The sequence below is a fragment of the Echinococcus granulosus genome (assembly GCF_000524195.1).
Source record: "Echinococcus granulosus chromosome Unknown EG_S00015, whole genome shotgun sequence".
Lineage (NCBI taxonomy): Eukaryota > Metazoa > Platyhelminthes > Cestoda > Cyclophyllidea > Taeniidae > Echinococcus > Echinococcus granulosus.
Window position 1 is genome coordinate 1,092,945 of NW_020170395.1, and position 14,091 is coordinate 1,107,035.

General features: G+C 43.3%; 1 protein-coding gene across 1 annotated transcript; it reads right to left on the minus strand. All coding sequences in view use genetic code 11, as the record gives it.

The window, feature by feature from the left end:
- Positions 1-2,782: 2,782 nt before the first annotated feature.
- EGR_03108 (PERQ amino acid-rich with GYF domain-containing protein 2) lies at positions 2,783-13,550 on the minus strand (the record flags this gene model as incomplete). The annotated part of the gene is made up of 15 exons (XM_024492357.1): positions 2,783-2,851; positions 3,010-3,258; positions 3,452-3,742; positions 3,852-4,383; positions 4,743-5,041; positions 5,907-6,116; positions 8,957-9,159; positions 9,994-10,219; positions 11,107-11,334; positions 11,990-12,298; positions 12,490-12,895; positions 13,095-13,176; positions 13,224-13,266; positions 13,303-13,442; positions 13,478-13,550. The coding sequence occupies 15 exons, from the start codon at positions 13,548-13,550 to the stop codon at positions 2,783-2,785; spliced, it is 3,360 nt and encodes a 1,119-aa protein (XP_024353283.1).
- Between the last annotated feature and the right edge of the window lie 541 nt (positions 13,551-14,091).

Below are 14,091 nucleotides of genomic sequence, written 5' to 3' on the forward strand. Positions count from 1 at the left end.
TATAATCCCCAACAAAATCTGACAGTGATCTGGAGCAATGCTTAGTGGTCAAGAGGTCAAATTTGTGTGATTGCTGGAAAGAACATAAAATTTTGACGAATTAAATCCAGGATCAGTATGGGAATAGAATTTTGCGTAAAATTAGTATGAGCATTTGTGCGACAGGCAGAAAAACTGGAATTGCTCCTGCAGTAGCTGCAGAAATCACGGGCTAGTACAGCCTTTAAGGTGAAACAAAACTAAAACGTTTCACGACAACGTTGAAAAAAGGCTTTTTATTGCAAACTTCTTTCAGTTAGCCATAATACTAAGTAATAGAGTTCTTTTATTCATCTGTTGCAATAGGGAGAAGTTTAATCTATCCAAAGGCAAAAATTTATGATTAGGTAATGATTTGAATGAGTCCTTTCGCAAGCCGATATTTATGTGCAACAATAGCTTGAAATAGTATCATGTAAATAATAACCAAAGTCCATTGCTATTCCAAACCATGAAGGCAGTTCTCCTTTAAATTTAAAGAGAACATCCACTTTCAGAGAATGCCGAAGATAAGATCAACTGAATAGGACCAAATTTGGTTCAAGTAAGCAAATGAATATGGTTTGTGCTTCATTTGCTCCTGCTACTATTGTATCATAAAATCGTACTTTAAAGTCGACAACAGCAGAGCTTTCTGAAACCCACCATTGACCAGAAACTTCTTGCTGCCTTCGTCATAGGCGCCCAGATCCGGAGCCAAATTGGTGCCCCAAACGCCCCGGGGGAAGCCACGACTATAGCGCAGGCCAACTGGAGAGCTTTCGAAGATGCCTGCAATACTGCGTTGGGCAATGAACATCTCTGAGATCCACTCGTCGACGGACGAGGCGAGCACTTTGGCCACGAGAACCAGTGCGAGTGCAAGCGAAACCAGCATCACTAGCTGCATGCACGTCGGGGAAAGAGTAGAGCGATCGATTGCCGGTCGATTGGATTAAAAAAATCGATACTTCATCCAAGGCCGTTTGTGAGGCGGGAGGTTTCAATTGTGCACTTGCTGTGCCTGCGCCAGGCGATTCGCTGTCCAGAGGCTGCGTATTCACCTACATAGCAAAGCGGGTTATATCAACGACATAGATTCAGGCTGACAGACCTTGGATCCAGTCAATAACGTAACACCAAACGAAGTTGAACATAAACTGCGTCTACGTAGCGACAGTGCAAAATAGTAGTATTTTCTTATTCATTTGTGATTAAGTGCAACACACCTTAATAGCTCATGATATTAATGGAAACGGATAGTGTTAATCCCACAAAGCTACCGAAGGATTGCCTCTAGTATTCAATAGCAAGACATGTAATTTTGAGACAGCTAATTGGAATAGTCATGGGACTGTTTTGATAGGCGTTATATCAGATCATACAAATGATTCAGAAACCGTAGATTCCTAAAACCATTGTATCTGAATACCGCCTTTAGCTCACTTACCGCTGCCTTGGGAAGTTAGGCACAAAAAATGTGCGGCTTTTTGATCGAAGTTATTAGTGCTCACTTGACGAAGTGACAAATGCTGACCCGAATGTTTGATAGTTATTAGCCGTCACGATGCCTAAATACAAATTAATGCATTGCGCTGATTTTGGGGAATTATCCCTTTAAATATAATGATAGCTAACCGCGGGGAGGTTGGATAAGTCAGGCCTACTAGGATTCAGTGGTATGACTAACGAGGACGCTGCCTCACTAACAAACACTGATTTCATCCAGTAGAATGCAAAAGGCAACTGGGTAACTATAGGAATTGGATTTAAGGCGGCGCACATAAGAAACCTGGCAGTAAAATAGCAAGGTCAGCCCTCTACCAACCAACTTAGCATCGCAGCTGTGTCCAGTCTATCGGTTTCTGTACAAAGACCTAAGTCGTAATAATTGTTAAGCGTCGAGGAATCAACCCAGCTCTGCTGTCTGGCCCACGGGACTGAGGCCCGACCCCTTTATCACTTTAATGCATATCCCGCAACATTACCCGTTAGTACTATTAAATGGTAAAAATTAAGCATAGATTGCACATACCGTTGGAAAATGCTTTTGTGAATTTCGCTAGCACGTAACGCCGCATAAGAGCGCGACCACTTACATCAGGCCAGAGGTCGTCATTTGACAGAGCTAATTCAAGCCACGCTTTCTTCCAACCAACCAACTGCCCCAGTGAGTAGAATGCACAAAGATTTCAAGCTGTATTGAAATAACATTCAAAGTATATGTACACATGCACATCATTTATTATCAGCCCCACTCGACGCCTAGCCAATTGATGCTCTTCTCTCTCTCTCTCTCGGGCGGGCGAGTGGACAGACAGACGGACGGGGGAGCAGGACAACTGGCAGGACGTGAGAAGGCCGAACTAGACGTTTTGTACACGTGTCAGTCGGGAAAATTGCAGAGGAGACACGTCACTCTCACTCTCACCTTCCACACTCTCCTCCCCTCAATATCTGCGTGTGTGTTATCTCAAGAGCAGCGGTGCAACGGTGGGACAAAATCAGCGACAACAGCAGTTAAAGGAGATAAAGAGAGCGGGATGACGAATCAGTGACCACGAGATCAGAGCAAGAACAGCGAATACAGAAAAACATGCTAGGTGAGGAAAATGAAGAGATAGTGATTCAAGAGGACGAAGTATTGATAGAAGCTAACACAGAGAGAAATTGTGCATCGAAGATTGACAGAGGGGAAACAAACGCTTATACGAGAAGTAGGGGGCGTTACGAAGTACCCCCCACTTCATCCCTCCTTCAATCGCTAGGATCGATGCTTCCCTCCTTTCTTACCGCGACGACTGGAACTGTTTTTCGGCTTTATTTGTTGCCACTGAAAATGAAGTAACGGAAAATTCGTAAAACTACGGAATCAGCCAATAAATCCAACTGGCATTAATGATTAAAATTACACAACTAAAGGACTGGCAACTCCCACAGTTAAAGGAAGACAACACAAGAAGTCGAGCTTTCAAAACCGCGGTAACATACCACACTCTCTGCGTGCGAGTCATTAGCTTCCGAATAGGCATTTGACGAGTACACATTGCTTTCGTTATTAGTAGGAGCCGATGAAGGTTGGTGATCATTTTGGCTCCTCTTCAACCTTGAATCACTTTGCATTTCCTCCACACGTTTCCGATGCAGCTGCCAGCAGGTATGACGACGATCTAGAAATTCCCGTACAAACTGCTCCGAACGAGGAGAGCTGCCAAGGTAGGGGACCAGCATGCTTTCTACCTGCGATGGAAACCCACAATAATGTTTACTAAAGGCGCCCTCGCAAGTACCACAGTTCTACATGATATAGTAGGGGTGATGCACCGATGTTATCAACTGGATGCATTTCAATCCTATGCTACATTAGATAACCAACAAAATTAGAACCTAGATCCATGAAAACTCTTCAAAATTAAAATAATTTACAGATTACTTCGTAAGGCGCATCAATAGTTGTAAGAAGTTCCACGAGGGTGGGAATGTCAACCTTCTCCCTCAATTCAAAGCCCATCAACGCCGATTGAACCCAACAAATGAGGGTGTTGAGCTCATCTGTTAGTACTGAGTTATCATTTTCACTGCCCTTAGACTTTTTTGAGGATACTGTTCCGTTATGTCCTGATTTCTTGACACCATTTTGCACTGTCACCTGTTGTATTTGTTCCTGCTGCTGGCGAGATTTGGCCTTCTTCTTCGTGCTGCCGCTTCCTTCCGACAACGGAATCTACATTTTTGAAAGGCAAAGGTGAGAAGCAGTCTCTTTGCGTTAAGGAGAAACTTCTGCATTCAAATGAAAGCAAAAGAAATGAATCAACAGAAACGACTGATCAAACCTGCGAAACCCATTTAAGAGGAGGAGTCGCCGGTGAACTATTTGGTATTGCTGACTTTCCAGCACTACCACTCAAAGGAGAGATGGCGGATGAGGATAAGGAAGACTGTTTCGCCGATTTATTCGCCTCGCCTTTGGCCGCAGTCCTTGCCAATGTCGCTGCCTTCTCTATCCAACAACTTTTTGTCAGCTTCGTAGTCATTGGTTGTGGTTGCTCCGAGGCTGAGACCAATCTACGACCTCCTACAGAGATGGAGTTGAATTGAAGGGATTCGTTAGACAAAGCAGAGCCACCACCACACCCTGACGACGTCGAGCAGCTGGAACATCCCGACTGAGAGACGGCGCGTTGAGACTGTTGGCTGCCACTGTTGTCGTCCGCACCGTCAGATTTGCTACCAGTTGGAGAGTTTTTTTGTTTTTGGGAGGACTTTTTCGAGGTAATGACAGCATTCGTGTTCTGCTTCGATTTAACCTCGGATTTGGAGGCCCCACCATCCGAGCTCCTTCCGCCAGCTGATTTGTGCCGAGTCCTGTTTAAACGTAAAGGGCACAAAGTAAAGGTCAAAAAATCACATTTAATGAATCAATACCCATGCCACTAGAACAAAACCAATTTAAAACGCTACGAGTGAGAAATGGAAAATCACAGTTCAATGTTTATTGACGCCCACTTCAACTACAAGTCTATTAGTTTTAAATTCTTCACATAAACAAGCCTTTGAAATGAGAACACATAAATAGCACAGTTCGAGAAACAAATAAAAATCTGGAAGGTAAACAAGTCAGCTCCTAGCGCGTAATGGATTATGAATGATCAATACACATAGACCCACTAGGCGAACTGCTAACTGATATTCAAGTTACAAATTAAAATCCGAGGGATACTAACGCTTTGGGCAAGTGATTGTCAGCACTGAGACCGGAGACAGACTGGAAAGGAGTGTTCTCATCGGAAGAGGGCGGTTCCGCTGTCTTGTCGCCCCGAGTGACGGCATTCACAAATCCACCGCTACCTGGATCAGTGACCGCCGACGTGGAAGCCAAGAACACACCGTCCATGCATTGCCGGGCCGACAATTGCTGCTGTTGCTGTTGTAGTTGTTGCGAAAGCAGCTGCGACTGTGATGGTGGCGGCGGTGCCCAGGGAATACCCAGGCCGGGGTTAGTGAATGCTGCTGTGCTGCTCACCTGCAAAAAGCAGTGAGGAAGTAATCACTTTCTATAGTGTTAAAAAAGTGAGCAGTAGGTGACTGCCTGGAAGAAAAAGCATCACTTGAAGCGTAAGCGCAACACCTAGTTATAAGTGCAAAATCTTCCATTATCGCAACTGCTGTGTTGACGGAACCTTGAGGAATTCAGTTGCAACGGGGTGTGTACACCGTGCACATTGCATAGTTATACCACAGTAGAAGTGAATCATGTGATCCAGATGGTTTACAAGCGATCCACGCCCTCTAGTACGAGCATTAACACGCAATTTTTTTAAAAGTACACGACGAAATTGTAAAAAACACCAAATTTCATGGAAAATGGTGCTAAAAAGGATTACAATAGATCTTATTCCCGCTACGTAGGGAGATGAGTACTGTCACCTGCGTTCAGTAGCACAGAGCTGTCGACAATAAGCAATCTGACAGCGGGATTAACATCACAGTTCTGTAGTTTTCCATTATGGGGGCACCGCCGCTTTGCATGGCTAAAAACGTTGGTCACGAAGTGCATCCCATGAAGAAGAAGCAAATCGCGCTTGATAAATTACAAATATTTACAAGCAGAAGCCGAGTCTGAAAACCCAAGTACACACGGTTGAGTAGCGCATGAAAGTCATGCTTTCGGGGTCGAAAGCGACTAAATATTCAGTAATAACTAAGAGTCTATTCAAAATTTAAGTACATGTCTAAAAGGAAAGGTTAGTCGGCATCCAAAAAATCCGAACTGACGCCATGAACCCACCTATAACTAATGCAGGATGAAGCTACAAGCAAATACGCCCATAAAACTCAATATTAAGCAAATCGATGTTTCATAAACTGATACCTGAGTCCAAGCATACCTCTTGCAATAGCGACGGATCGAGCCGAGCTTTTGAGATCAACTCCGAGAGGAAAGAGAACAGAGGATTGTTGAAATTCATGGCCACAGCCCCGGGATTCGACGCAATCATCTCGGTCAGCTGTTTTAGAAGAAACGCCTGGCCGGCAACTGCTGCCACATTCGAACAGGACATCCCATTTTTCCCGAACCCACCAGAAGCATTCACAACCTGAAAAGGGTAAGATGCCCTATGATTATCTCCGGTCCCAATTTAGAAGGAGCTAGTACTGTCTACCCAAGCAAGCAATAAAGCATTTGCACCGTCTTAGTTGCGCAGTACTGACAGAGCACTGGGTTAATAATCCCACTCTAAATATGGGGCCGAGCTAAGGCAACAATTAATAGCAGTCCATCGTTTGCCTGAATCTCAGTCATGAAAGCTGAGAATACTTTTAGGATAGCTAATAACGCCAACTTAATGAACACCCAGTAAGGAATGAATAAATAAGGATTTCTGGCAAAGTGGAGGCAACAGAAAAGCAAAAAACACCCCAAACGAGCCGAAAAACATGCTCATTTCAAGGAATAACAAGAAATTCGTCCAGGTCAACTAACACAACCAAACTTGAGACGCAATAGTAAACAGAGCACAAATCTTTCTTATCCAATACGACAACCGATGTTTACTTGGAAGTCGTCATAAAAAGCCTAAACAATATGAACGACCTCGGTAAGAGCTCCACCTAACAGCATAACACGAACGGGTTGAAAATATATTTAAGTTAGCGAAGCTTTTAAGTTCGAACACTCGAGTAGGAGATAACCAATCTCGTATTTCGGGTCCCGAAGGAGAACTAAAAGAATATTGGAACGTGAAAAGCTTTACCAACGCCAAGTATTTTCACACTAAGAGTTTTAACACCACTTGTTTATGCGAACAGATTACACAAAACTCACTACTACAGGGGTCCAAATGATCAGAGATCTTGTGGGTAGAGAATGTAATGAAAACGAAACGAATGAGCATTGTTGTAACGAAACAAATGCCGAGACAATATGAGGCAACCTCAAAAAGCAGTTAGGCGCAAGCGATGCATGAGACGTGAATATGTTGGTAGTTAAGGAAAAGTTTGAAAAAATAAAAAGATATTCAATGGTTTTAGATCGTACCACTTTGCACGTTAAACAATCGAAAATGGAATGGACCTATCCCAAGTCAAAAATCCTATTAGATCAAGCAAAGGAATCAAGATCAACGCCATTTCCAGTCAAAAAGCTCTGAGTGGCGCGGCACCATTGAATTATGGTAACGCTACAATTTCACAATGGTGTCAGTTGGCTTAAACCCAAATCTGCCTAAGATGAGTAAAATTGCAGCAGATTCACAAGTTCCGAAAATGTCAAAGCTAAAACGCATAATTGAAAGCCTAGATAGCAGCATTCAGTTGCCTCAAAACAATAAAAAAGGCCGGAAGTGAGAGTTGGTATCATAGGAATTAAAGGCAAAATAAACAAATCGAACTACCCCGGGGTGAGGGTATAAGCTAGCGGTTGAAGTCCATGCAAAAGAAAATTGCGTTAGCTTCACGTGTTTAATGAAATACCAACAAAATGAGGTGAGGCTGTTGCCTGCATACATTTAAGAGGAATACACGTTTCTGAATGTACTGAAACGCACAATTCACAGTAATTAACGCAATTAAAATGATCTTCAAGGGATACAATTCGAGTGTCGGATTCGAAACACAAGTCGTAACGTAAACCTGTTCGTTAATGCTTAATGTTAATAAGAATATGCACAATCGAACTTAGTTAATCAGAAAGCAACTCATTGATACACAAATATGCAGATACTTGAGTGGTAACACGCGAAGAAAATTTAGACTTCTAATAAAGTACGGAGAACCTAAATCCCTATGCCTATGAAAGCAGACGGGTTGAGAGCCTGATAATGCAGGGTACAGAGAGGCCATGGAAGTGTCCACCACTACCTAGTATTCAGCTTGGAGCAGTTCTCAACGGGCATATTTGACCTGACTCCTCAATGACGTTAAACGGAAATCAGCTGATCAATAAGCTAGAGTGCAGGGAGATGCACATCCACGGAAATCTGGTTTTGCACAGTGTGCTTTTGTGGTGCCAGAGGCGTGTTCTTAAACACACGCGCAGCATGTAAACAAGCCTGCGTAGATGTGCGATCGCGAAGCGCAAATCAGGTCAGTATAACTGCGTGACGTGAACACGCGCACCCATGTACTTGCGTAGGTTTGCTGTGCCAACATTCATGTCGCATACACAAAAACGGACTGCCCTCTGCATTTCTGCTACCGTCGTGCCGACCGGCAGCACTAAGTCAAAATGAGGCATACGCGAAGGGTTGATCTATACACACCTTCTGGATCAAAAAGGTTGGCAGCGAACTTAGAAATGTGAGAACAAAAGACACGCCAAACCAACAAGGCACGGAAACAGGGGACTAAAATCGGCACAGAATAAACATAATTAAGGCATAGAAAGACGGCTAATCTAGTTAATCGGATTTTACAGGCGCGTTTCCTCACCCATACAACACAGGAAGTCTTGTTTCAATGGTGAAAATACACCCATTTCAAGGCTCCGGTGTGGCTAATAAAATTCGTGATTCTTTTAAAAGCCATACGGACTTCAAAGTGTCAATGCTAGAAGTGGAAAGTGCACGCGCACGCACAAACGGGAATAGTTAAAGATGAAGCATGACAAGTCGATCGGTCACACATACGTGTGAATTGAAACCGCACGGTGTGACTAAGTTTGCACATTGGTGTTGAGTCGAGGAATCGCATAATCGAAATGGGATATTATTTTCAACAATACGAGCAAAGGTAACAAGCGAAAAAAAATCATAACCACCAACTTCACCACTAGAAAAATAAGGAATGCGCGCGAATTAATAACACTATATGCAGTAATAAGCGCGAAAGCACTACCGCAGCATCAAAAATGAAAAAAAAGCATTGAAGTATTAAAAAAACAATGTAACCTCGTCAGATACGGAAAGATTGATTGTAAAAAGGTAGTGTTGGCACCTACACAGCCCCCATCGCCTGTCATGGACCGGGAGAGTTTGTGCAGTAGTTGCTGCTGGTCCAGACAGGCGAAGGGTAGATTGGCCACGTTTTGCTGGTCGTGCATCCGAACCATGAGGATGAGTTGAGGTGTGATGCCGCCCCGGATCGGTGGTATTTGTGTGGTGCCAGCGAATGGGACGTGACCGAATAATTGCGCATAGTTATCTATAAATATTCAGATTGTGATCTATTTAGGCAGTGCCCCGGCACCTAACCCTTCTCAGTCTAATACTACATGGATGTTAAACTAGCTAAGCAGAGTGAATTATCATATGGCCTGCGTAAACGAATTGCCTCATTTTTAATTCAACGCAAGACTTATGTAATTCATTAACGTACCAAATGGAAACAAAATACTAGTGAATGCTGAATTCTCATTTAAAGGACAACTCAGTCCAAAAGCGCGCTTGCTCTAGTGTTTGACTGGTTGACTGTTCTTAGCCACCTTATGAAAAAATCGCCATGCCTGTCAAGGATAGCCAAAATTTGAATGGAAATTTAGTGTCATGGGGTTAGGATCTACCCAGATATCGAGGCAACTGCTAGAATCCTAGGGTACTACGACCCTTATTTGGCAATTTAGTACAGTAGCTAACACCAACATCAAGAAATTTTGTACCCAAGCGAAACGATAGAAATCGTAGGGAGAAAGCATTAAATGAAACCATCAATTAAATGAACATATCCCTTTAGAGAAAAATAAGTACAAGTCAGTTAAAAGCTGCCTCTGAGGCAGTGATGAGTGACAACGAAAGTGAGAGTTTCAGCGATGGGTCGATAAAGCCGTAAAAACGCATCACACGTTTGCAAAAGGAAACCAATCTAAGGTCAATTTTCTCCAAGTAAATCCAGCGCGTGCGAAAATTCACTTCACATAAGGCCTTATAAAGCTATGGATATGAAATTTATAAAAAAACTTTTTGGTCTGCAAAAATAGTCACTCTGCAGTTTTAAAGAAAGAGAGAACAAGTAACGGACCTCTCGGGTGTGGTAACTTACGGAGAGTTGAGAATGTGTCGTCACACTTTCGACGTATCCGCAGGGAGGAGGTGAAATACCGGCCAGCAAGGAACCAATTCAACATTTGCGCGCTGCTGAATTCACCTTGAATATGGCCTTGGGGATCCTCATAGTACCACAGTTGATCATCGCTTAGGGCGCCACTTCCAGTTCCTCCCGCTTGTTGTCCTGGGTCGAGACCATCGCCATTATAACCGAAGGCACCCTGCACAGTGCGAGATCTAGTTTTAGTTACTGAAGAATCATGTTTTATCTGTTCATTCGATCATGCCAAATCCATGACGCAAACATCGAGTTATGTGTAAGTGATCTTAATGCGGACAAAAGATGGAAGAATTTCACTGCAACGTCATTCTGCGGTGTATCAGTGAAACTGAAACAGTGGATTATGAAGCATGAGTCTAAATTTTACTGACAGTGACCGCACCCCCAAAATAGACCATGCTAAACCGAAAATTCGTTCTTCAAAAGGACTTCCGGTGTGCTGAAACCACTTCAACCTTTTAAAATACACATTTCCTTAAGATGAGATGGACTACTTGCAAATAGGCTTTAAATGTTGCATCAGGAACAGTCGACTGCTTTGGTCATTACAGAAAGCACGATTATAAAACACGATAGCACAAAGTTTGTAAACTTGTTTTTCGAAGATGTCACACCCCTGTGCGCGGTACAAATAAAAAGTTTCGAATTTAGAGCAACAAATACTTGTTGCCTAAGACCCAATTGCAACAAAGGCACCGCTTTCATGTCTTTGCTGTGAAACATTAGACTGGAATAGCTAAGGTACAGAAAAAGAATGAGACCGTTAATTGAGAACCCAACACGAAGCAAACTCGAACGAGTGTGACACGTGTCGATCGCCAACTCAATTTAAATTGAATTAATTATGACAACAGAAGAATCTGCGTGGGCTCACTAATCCAACAATTAGAGTTCTCGTACTGCATAATCACATGGTCATGGGGGTGAAGGTCTAAATGCTAGTAAAAAAATTCCACAGATGAGGGTTCAAAGCGAAACGGCGAAGACCCAAAAGAGGCAAAAATGAATCTAAAGTGCATCAACGCTTCGATAAGGCAGAAATCGCACCGAAATTTTGGAGTAACCGGCTGTTTTACTCCTGAAAGCTCCGAGGGCATCATGCTGAGTGTATTGGTTTGAAGTGGTGGGTCGATGGTAGCTATCGGTTTTTTGGCTAAAAACCACAGAATTCACACCTGAACAAGGTACGGCTTCTTGCGATGTCGACGACGCTGACCAGAAGTTTGGCTGTGTCTGGTGAGCTATAAGACGAGGTTTGTCCGCGGCGGACAGTGCCTACGCATAGACAAAAAGCCGAGTTAAAAGATAAGAATCTTGTGACCACCAATGCGCCAAAGTTCCAAAGGAAGGGGAACATCAGCGGATAACTACTCATTACGGTAGATCCTAAAGTAGGCGTATTTTTACCATGTACTGCCACTACATTTACACAGGACAAAAAGTCTAAAATTGCAATACAATTAGATGACGAAGGACAGAGGGGCAGTCTCGCGAAGCAGAGAACACCAACGATTCTGTCAAGACTAGGAAGACAAAAATTAAGCGGTAATGAAACTAGTGAATGATAAGCAAAAAATTAGTCCGCCAAAAATCCCCGAAATAATGAAAGCCCACTGTTCCAAAGCCATTATCAATCGAATGTAGACGGCGTTGTAAAAAGAACTTTAAAAAGAACAAATGAGGTTACAAAGATGGCGATGGCAAATAAAAAAAGCTTATCAAATGTGTATAAAATCACGAAAGATACCTGTCATGCTTAAATGTTCATGAGTTCATGTCCATAGAGCCGAAGTCTAGCAAAAATTGCAAATATTCAACGGTCCGCCCCTTGAAAAAGGAGCCATCCCTATATCGTGCTCATGCAAGAGGGCGCAAGAGGAATAAAGGCAACGACGAATGTGACCTCCGTCGGGGGCGGAGCTTAACCAACCTGCCCAAGCACGGAGGACTCGGAGGCAGGAATGGGCCGCTGAATGGTAGAAGGATCGGCTACAAAGGACATTCGAGCTACCGCGTCGGGTAGGCACGTGGCCACACCAAAATCAGCAGTATTTACACTCTGACCGGAGGGTAAATTGATGCTCCTACTCTCATCCCTTGCTGTGACATTTGTAGGACTATCGACGGACGAGGTACTGGAAGCAGACGCGGTTCGACCCCTTCGTCTGTGATGCAGGTTGCGATTCTGTTGGACATTGGAGGTTGAAGCTTCAGAGGCGCTCTGACCTGAACGGAGAATCTAGAAAAAAATATGCCAAAAGGAATGAATGCTATCACCTTTTCAGCGAAGTGGAGAACCGCACGTGATATTTTGACGTGTCAAAAAACAACATCCATGGCCAAAGGTCAATCTGTATGTAAAACCTTGAAACATTTTCAAGTGTAGAGGGCAAGATTTTTACAAATCCAAATCCATAATTGTGAATTTACCGGGGGATTCTTATGAGGTGACATCCCACCTCCATCACTCGACGTCCGATTGCGCCAAGAGCGCTCAAATTCCGATCGCTGAAAAAGGGAATCAACTCCTGCTGAATCTTGCAGTGATTTGGCCCATTCCACACCCTTTCTATCACTACTAGGCCCTAGACTTGGGTCCGCCCACGACACAGGACACCAAGATGAGGAGGTAATCTCGACGGGGAACATAGGACCAACAGGATTTTCCATATTATTGCTGTTGATTGGTGCGTTAGGCTGGACATAGAAGTTCGGGACAGGACCCATCTGGTAGCCAAAATCCTCGCCGCGCAGACCCATCATTTGAGTTCTCACCACGTGGCTTCCAGGGTTAATCTGATTCCGTGACTGTAGTTCCGAGGAGCACTTTTTCCAACTGCACAAAACCGACAAACGAGAAACAGTTGAATTATGTACAATTACTAGCCTAGTGCCTAACTAGATGAAAAAGTCAAACGAAGGATGGAGTCTCAAAGCTATTTACTTTGTGCAGTTTGGTACCTGCAAAATAGGCAACGGCAAAGAGTTTCCGGAAGGTGACAAACACAGCCCATTAGAGTGACGCAATTAACTACCTTAGGAGGGAACTATCGGGGTTCTCAGCAAATGATTCATCCGTGTAAGAGATAGAAGTGTTGCGGGCATCTGTTGCCGTGCCTAAAGTTATGATAAAACGCCAAAGACACTACCACATGGTAAGCCACCTGATGGGTCTGGGTGCCCATTAAAATTGTCCACATTATCACCCTGAATATGAAATTATTAGAGAGACATTCCCATTACATCGGATTGAAAGTCAGGTGGCAAAACTCCACTTCGTGAATTAGAAAGAAATGTGTCCGGGAAACCCGATAGAGGTGCACTATTAACACTAGGAATGGGATTATAAAGCTCCAGGTATTCCGAGGCTGAAGGTTTCGGATCTAAGTGAAGGTAATACGAAAAAGTAGACAACTACCCCGTGAGATGGAATCAACCGCAGACAACAACCTGCTCTCAGGGGAGATCACATTTTCCGTAAAAGAGGACATCGCGCAGTAACAAATCGAAAGCAAGTATATATATAACTGGACCTCTGCTGGTAACTATTTGACTAGCAAAACCGCCCTACTGGACCAGAACACAAGCGTTTTACCAGCTGTAAAAAAGTGATTAAAAGGGCCCGCGCCAGTGGCCGTCGACAATGTTGAAAACAAAACACTCATCATATTATAACGAATGTCTTGCCTCCATTGCCACATTTGTTTTTACATACAAAGCTAAAAAACAGAGTATTATAATGGTATTTCAAAATTATGTCACCACGAAGTTTGAAGTAAAGTTGGTTGGCTCCTCATAGGAATCGCCGATAATACAATAATGCGTTTTTTTGCATTTATAGGATAATAAGTTAATTGATTAACAAAAGAAGGAGAGTTTACCAGATGGCCTCTGCAACAGGAATTATGACCAATTTGTTATGCATTTCGCGTTATACTTCCACAGCTCATATACAGCCAAAATACAAAGGAATCAAAGTCACATATATCGGTTTGCTCTTGCACCTGACTGTCAAACATCTTTAAAACCATA